This window comes from Leguminivora glycinivorella, chromosome 5, assembly GCF_023078275.1.
Source record: "Leguminivora glycinivorella isolate SPB_JAAS2020 chromosome 5, LegGlyc_1.1, whole genome shotgun sequence".
Classification (NCBI taxonomy): Eukaryota; Metazoa; Arthropoda; class Insecta; order Lepidoptera; family Tortricidae; genus Leguminivora; species Leguminivora glycinivorella.
The window spans coordinates 14,577,694-14,585,882 of NC_062975.1; the positions used below are offsets into that span (position 1 = coordinate 14,577,694).

An 8,189-nucleotide genomic window follows, 5' to 3' on the forward strand; every position below is an offset into this window, starting at 1 on the left:
TTCCATTGATACCCCACACGGGTATGTACATCGAAAAAAAAAAAACATCCCTCAGTTACATGTATGGGGGCCCCACCCCCAATTCTTTTTTTTCTATTTAGTGTCATAATTTTGTAGCGGTTCATACAACACATATTCCCATCAAATTTCATCACTGTAGTACTTATAGTTTCCGAGTAAATCGGCTGTGACAGACGGACAGACGGACAGACGGACAGACGGACAGACGGACATGACGAAACTATAAGGGTTCCGTTTTTGCCATTTTGGCTACGGAACCCTAAAAACGGGTAGAATTTACGATAATTCTACCAACTTAAATACGATGATGAATAATGCAGTGTAGGCTTACTTCTCTTCACCTCTTATCATTATTCACAACTATGTCACATATATTTTTTTTACTTAATACTTTCGAATGATTTTTGTAACACCATACGAATCATTATCAAAACTGTATTTCGAAGTTAAAATAAAAAATGGTACAACTATCATAAGCCAAAAACGTACTTATATATTGATATTGTTTACACTCGACTTATTTCCAATAAAGCCTAAAAAAGGTTGGCAACTTCTTGTTTATCATATGCCGGTCTTGCCTTTCTCTTTTATGCCGGACTTTCTGAGTAGGCACAATTTCTAAGTTACATATTTCAGAACATAAAACTAGAAATTGAGCGCGTTTTCAGTAGATTAATAGTACTAGTCAGAAAGAACGGTTATTAAATGACTACGTTACATACACAATATACAAATATTCCGACTGCTTCTATTTTATTTTAATTTTTTGCGGAACCATGTTGAACTCGATGTTCGAGTTCGAAACACGAATCAAGTTTTATGTTAACTAGTGTTCGTCCTAGAGATAGGTATTGAAGGCCAGTGGATTAAGGGCGAAAAACTGGTATACCTCCGGAGGTCTGAGAGGCGTAGATATATAAACACAAAAGTTATAGTCAATAGACGGTCTTTCCGGGTAGACGGTCTTCCCCACACTGACCTTGTTCTCATTTTCTCATTGCAAGCGGTTCCGTATTTAGTCGCATCAAACTTTAATTTCACAAACATAACGCTGAGCTTTTTTTAGTAACTGCGTAAACTTTACTATATTTAATTTATTTTCATAAAATAATACGCACCAAAGTATAATTAGTAATTACCGGTTTGAAGATAAATGTAGATAGATGTCAGTCGGAAAATCGCGTATAGTCATTACGTATGACAAAAAAGGCAAAACAGTCCAAGACACACACGTAGTTCGTAAGAAGGTTAAAAAGCTTCTTAGTGACTCTTGAGCGACTACTTTGACAACAGACAGTCGCTCCTGGCTGCAATTGTATTTGTGGATTTTCTGAAGTTTTAATACACGAAGATGTACAAAGCTGGTATAAATATTCGGGTAAGTAACAGTTATTAAGCGAAAGATTCCAATATTGAACCTTGAGCGTAGCGAGTGGTTCAAAAAGTGGAATCTTGAGCGTTGTGAGGGTATCAAGGCACGAAGGTTAAATAAACTTTGCCACCGAGTGAAATACTCGTACAATTTTTTTCACCACACCAACACTATGAAAATATGAACTGTAAAACATCAAAATAAATAATATACTTCAATTTATTTAACGTTTATGATTCAAAATCATCATTTATACGTAAATTCCAACACCCAGCTTTAGACATAAAGTTAAAATTTGTATGAAATTACTTTGCACTCTTGTGGATAAAATGCAATTTTGCTATCTGTTTTCGAATAGCAAAGAAAGCCTTTATCAGTTGGTGTGATGAAAAAGCTTTTTCTTCATTTATCACAAAAATCTTTGATGTAATAAATTCTGCAGGCTGTCGAGTACTTATTTAATTATAGTTATTCATTAGGCACTATGTTGTAGTTTAAGCTCATGTTGTTAATAATATCCGGTGACATTTTGTGTTTACTCAAAAATAAAATAGTATAAAAAGTAATACGAATCAATGTTTAATGATACCTGTGCGGTAGATCATTCGTTTTATTTTACATAAATTAACAAATAAATACTCGTAGTTATACAAGGGGGTATAGCTGTTGTTTACCCGCTCGGATAATATTGATGCCCGAGCAAGCAAAAGATTCCAATATTAATCCAATTGAATCTTAGGCATTAATGGTTTCAAGTTCACTTGGAGAAAAAATATTAGCCACAGAGTAAAACACAAAGAATTTCACCGCACCAAAACGACGAAAATATTAACTGTACAACATGAATCAAAATTTAACCTATCAACTTATTAAACGTTTAAGAGTCAAAATCATCATAAATTTTTTTTTATTCAAATTATATGAAATCACTTTGCACTGTTGTGGATAATATGCGACTTTATTATCTGTTTTTGAAGAATCAAGAGGGCCTTTATCAGCTGATGTGGTGAAAATTATTCAAATAACTATTAAGTAAATAGTGTTAACTGTGATGGTTATTTGCATTAATTGATCGTAATGTTCAAATCCCTTTAAAATAGTGAAAAGTTCTTTTTTTTCAGGTGCAAGTTGTAATAATAACGTGTTGTTTGACCAATTTGGTATACTCTGTTCCTCTTTATGCATTTAGTACATCGGAGCCACCAAGAAAATTAGTGCAAACTGGAATTGAGGAAAGGTAATAAAAACTGTATTTAATTGAACGCATTTTTTGGGACCTCAGAGTCTTTTAAATGTCTTTTTACTTTATTTATTGTATTATACCAACTGACCGCAGAATTTATAGTTTGCACAATTTATATCTAGATAGAGTTTATTAATAATATTGTACATTTGTAGCGTAGTAGTAGTATCTAGATCGAAAATCCAGACTTCCTTTCAGAGATCAAGACTTTCGTTTATTTTTTCAATTATTTAATTTGTAACCATTGTTTATTAAACTGTATTTGTTATCTTCAGTGCACAAGTATTAAAAAATTGGTTTCCATACGATGACAGCGTTCAAAACTGGAACTACTTTTACTCGGTTCCTTCTGTCGTATATGAAAAGTAAGTAATTTATAAAGATTTTCAACAGATAACTCACACAAATTCAACAGAAACCTAATGACAGATTATTTACATTTTATAGTAGGTATTTTGTCAGATTCACTGTATTAAAAACAATTTTTTTTTGTTTTTAGTCTTACTTTCTCTATATAAATTTGTTCATGTAAATAAATGATCCTCTACCGGCTAAAATATCTTATTTTTTGTAAATGAAATAACTCATGAAAATTATACTATTCATTATTTTAGTAATTTAATTATGTATTCGCATTTTTAACAGGATTAAACCACAACCAACTTCAGACATCAACAAATTAACTCGGGGCAACAAAAAGTACTCTGACCGCATACAAGTTAATGAGGAGTATGAGGACTCTAGTCGCAGTGAAATACCTGGTTCATTTAACTCAGAAACGAATGAAGGGTCTAGTTCCCAACAGGATTTTGATAGTAACATAGTCAGCTGGTCTGCAACTGGCACAGACTATAGTGATGCGACGTCTGAATATGAGGTAAAGTATAGACTGAAATGTCTGTAATCTGGATGAAAAGCGATCACCCCTCTAACTTCAGTGTATTTCAATGGTTTGATCATTGGTGACAGCTATCAGATCCTGTGCTTCTACGCAAAAACGGTCTTAGAAGGCCTTCCCTCGATATACAGATTAAGCGGATACAGTTTTTTTTTCGACAACCTACAGGATGCGAGAATTTTTTTGTGCCAATCGATTCCCGTCTTAATTTAAAAGCTTGTATTGTATTTCCGTTAAAAACAAACCGAGAGAAACTTTTCTTATACAACTATTAATTGTTTCTTAAGGGTCAACATACGGTAATGGACTAAAAACAGCAATAATTCCATTTGTTTTTTTTTATCATGCAGAAATGTCTGCCGGAGGTGTGATTTTTTCCATTTTTCCTTTAATTTAAAAATAAGCAATAATTCAATGAAACGGTCCGGAGAAACCGTGTTTTTTTTATCTCGTCAATGAGTCCTGTTACTTTAAAACATAATACTGTACAGAACTAGTAATGTACAAATTGCAGAACATTCCCAAAAAGCGGAAACATTCTTGAGAATGTTCGCAGAACATTCCCGCAACATGCAATTTATTATTTAAACAAGAGAATATACTTGAAATAATGTTTAAATGGGCATAATATAAAACTATATGTTATTATAGGTATAATATTGTCTATTACAGTTAGCTATTTTGTTGATATGTGATAAGTTACCTAAATTCTCACTATAAGTTGCTTAAATTCTCACTATACTTCAGGGAACATTTCGACTTTCAGACTTCACAGTTTTAGTCATGACTTTTTTAAATTAGGTACCGAACTATTATTTCTTGATGCCTGTTTTTGGTCATGCCAATATATGTATATACAAAAAAAAACAAACAAAATAAAAACAAAAAGATCGCTGTCAGGATCGAACCTGAGAACATCGGCATACGAAGCCAGCGCACTACCACGGGACTACGTCTTGACTTGCTAAGTTCGACGAAATTATGGTATAAACTACGAAGTTACTAAAGTATTCTGATAAATTCTCGTTCTCAAGAACATTCTCAGAAGTTACCGAAAATTCTCATGAGGAATGTTCTGCAACTTTGGAAAATTCTCGACCGTGCATTGCTATACAGAACCGATAAGTTTTTTTTTCCTAACTTCCGGTTGCGTTTATTTTTCCAGACGACAACAAATAGCCTGGAGAATCGTCTCGGCGGCGGGGCCGGAGGTGCGTCGCCTGCAGTTCTAGCCTCACTTCTTGGCTAAACTATTACTTACCAATTGTTTTACTTTTTATATGTAGTTTAAATCATATTAAATATTTTGGAATTTAATTTATTTCATGAATATTGTCTTCGGTTACCGCGATAGTTACTCATGAAATAAAACTATGGAAACGGATTAAATCGCGTATAATGAATTTAAAATACATCCCGACGTTTCGAACTCTTTACAGCGTTCGTGGTCAACGGGTGACTGAGGAAAAATTAAAATGTGCAAAAGCTACCCACTTACAAGAAATATTAACGAACCATGACCACAAATAATATAGATTTCTAAGGCACCTGCCTTTTTGTGAACCTTCACACACTATTAATAAAGCCAGTTATACAATATTCAAAAAATTTACCATTACTCTGTTAAAAAAAAATAATTAACCAATTAATCTACACAAAATTGACAAAGAAACAAACTGCAAATGTCCAACACCATACAACACAAATGCCTCACAGCCTTCGTCGTGCTTGTTCCATTATCAGATGTACTACTGGATCCCAAGCCGGTGGTAAAGTAAAGCCATCCTCTCTATTAAAGTTTGGATATTTCTTGATCTCAATGGCCTCTCGCAACATTCTGGGTATATATCGCTTCTCCTTAGCGAGAACCAGAGGCTTGTCAAACTTTATAGCATGATTGACTTTATCCATGACATGTTCAGAGACTGCAGACCTTTGCCGACGGTGCTTGACATCCGCTATGTGTTCCTTCATCCGTGTGGAAATGCTTCGTTTCGTTTATCCCACATATGACAGCCCGCACTCACAGTCTAGCCTGTACACTCCCGCGCTTTGTAGAGGAGTTTGACATTTCACAGGCCTCAGGAATTGGGACATCTTCTTCATAGGCTTGAAATAAGTTTTAATAGAAGCCCGTTTCAAGATGTGGCTGATCCTATCTGTGACCCCTCTAACAAAGGGGAGAATTGCAGGCCGGCGCTCGACTGTAGGGATCTTCAAACGGGCCTTCTGCTTGACACGCGGTATCTTGAGCTCGTTCGCCAACAGCGCCTGCCTGGCATGTCGAAGCTCCGCGGTCAAATGTTGGTCGTCACATATCCTTTGGGCTCTCTGAAACAAAGATTTGCCTACAGTAGCTAGTTGACTGGGATGGTGGTGGGATTTGCTTTGCAAATCCCACCACCGAACATGAACATGTCATGGATAAAGTCAATCATGCTATAAAGTTTGACAAGCCTCTGGTTCTCGCTAAGGAGAAGCGATATATACCCAGAATGTTGCGAGAGGCCATTGAGATCAAGAAATATCCAAACTTTAATAGAGAGGATGGCTTTACTTTACCACCGGCTTGGGATCCAGTAGTACATCTGATAATGGAACAAGCACGACGAAGGCTGTGAGGCATTTGTGTTGTATGGTGTTGGACATTTGCAGTTTGTTTCTTTGTCAATTTTGTGTAGATTAATTGGTTAATTATTTTTTTTAACAGAGTAATGGTAATTTTTTTGAATATTGTATAACTGGCTTTATTAATAGTGTGTGAACCTGCCTTAGAAATCTATATTATTTGTGGTCATGGTTCGTTAATATTTCTTGTAAGTGGGTAGCTTTTGCACATTTTAATTTTTCCTCAGTCACCCGTTGACTACGAACGCTGTAAAGAGTTCGAAACGTCGGGGTGTATTTTAAATTCATTATACGCGATTTAATCCGTTTCCATAGTTTTATTTTATTTCATGAATTTCTTCTTTTTTTACCCCTTTATTCATAAATATTAACTAAAGTTAATAAGCCGCTAATCATCGTTTGTCCCTTGGCGAGGTAAGTTAAATAAGTATAAAAGTATGATGGAAAGGGACAAACAATTTTCATCGGCAAACGATTATGAACAAGGAGATTAGTTTTTAGTTACCTATTTATCATTGTATTATTTTGGCATTTGTTTTTTAAATGAATAGAGTTTGGGTGAATAAAGTTGCTTTTTCGTTTTTTCCTCATAATATACTTGATTGTAAACAGTGCTATGGAACGCATAGTATGACGTAATATTACGGCACATAGGTGTAATAGATTTATTGAATTAAAAGAACTGCATTTACGGCAGTAATATTCATATTTTGTTTAGTGACAAGTAACTCCTGTGTATGTAGTAGATTCAAAAGAATACTGTATTTTTGCATTGTTAGATAATGAGCCTGTATTCTTTTTCCTTATTATGGTCGTCCTCGTATTGCACTTATGATGAGGAAACCGTGACTAGAATCGACTAAATATTTATATGTAGTTTGTGCCATCCACGAAGCCGCTCCTCATTTTTCTTACCAATATCGATTCTAGGTTAGGTATGACATCAAAATGGCTAATTTCGTCATAAAGACTTTTCCGTCTATCAGCGTACTTATACTTATTTTGTTTTCAACCATAGGTAAAAAATGTAAGTGCTTTTGATTGATGAAACCAAAAGGTGAACAGGCGAATAGCTGGTTTATTGAAGATAGTGTCAAATAGGTAGGATAGCTAGTGTATCTAGTAGGTAAATTGTTATTTTTAGATAAGATGAATCGCATCGCCAACAAACTGTTTTATAGTTTGGCGACACTTTAATTATATGCATATATGCGGCTGATCCATACAAGCCGAATCCCACAGGCTTGCCTAAAATTGATTACTAGTAAAGTACCTAATGTAAAGAAAGATTTCTTTTTGCTCACTGTTGCCTAGCAGAAATTTTCACCAGCCGCCACTGGTATACAGTGTCTTTTTTTGTTAAATAAAAAAAAATGAAAATTATGTCTATGTCTACGTAGTTCTAATATTTTTAGGGTTCCGTACCTCAAAGAGGAAAAACGGAACCCTTATAGGATCACTCGTGTGTCTGTCTGTCCCTCTGTTACAGCCGATTTCTCCGAAACTACTGGACCGATTTACTTGAAATTTGGTACACATATGTAAACCTGTGGCCCAAAGACGGACGTGTAATTTAATTAAATGAAATTTAATCATAGGGGTCACTTTTGGGGGGTAAACTTGAAAATTAAAAATCAAAGTTATTAAAACTATATTGTGTTATATATCAAATGAAAGAGCATTTTATGAGCATTTGAAATATATTTTTTTTTTAATTTTAAATTTTTGTACTTTAGGAGTAATTTAAGAAAATAGACAAAAAATGACCATTCCCCCCCCTTATCTCCGAAACTACTAAGCGTAAAATTTTCAAAAAAATACACGAGATAGCCCTCTAGCTGTAGATTACAGGAAAACCTATTAGAAACCTACAGTCAAGCGTAAGTCGGACTTACGAGAAAAAAACTCAAATTAAGATTTTCACTCACTGACGCTGCAAGCAGTTACTAAACGTCTTAAAATTTTGTAAGCGTGATGGACAAGTAGAAAGAAATTCATTTCTGTCTTTTTCTTTTTAGAAATTGTTC

General features: G+C 34.5%; 1 protein-coding gene across 1 annotated transcript; it reads left to right on the forward strand.

Annotated features, from left to right (window-relative positions):
* Positions 1-1,245: 1,245 nt before the first annotated feature.
* Positions 1,246-4,851, forward strand: LOC125226644. The gene is made up of 5 exons (XM_048130678.1): positions 1,246-1,399; positions 2,515-2,630; positions 2,912-3,001; positions 3,282-3,513; positions 4,700-4,851. The coding sequence occupies exons 1-5, from the start codon at positions 1,373-1,375 to the stop codon at positions 4,781-4,783; spliced, it is 549 nt and encodes a 182-aa protein (XP_047986635.1). The 5' UTR covers positions 1,246-1,372; the 3' UTR covers positions 4,784-4,851.
* The last annotated feature ends 3,338 nt before the right edge of the window (positions 4,852-8,189 follow it).

Excerpts from the sequence above, each read along its gene's own strand:
- LOC125226644 (XM_048130678.1), top strand. The coding sequence starts at position 1,373 with ATGTACAAAGCTGGTATAAATATTCGG. Across the intron at positions 2,631-2,911 it reads CAAACTGGAATTGAGGAAAG|TGCACAAGTATTAAAAAATT; the intron begins GTAATAAAAACT and ends TGTTATCTTCAG. Across the intron at positions 3,002-3,281 it reads CCTTCTGTCGTATATGAAAA|GATTAAACCACAACCAACTT; the intron begins GTAAGTAATTTA and ends CATTTTTAACAG.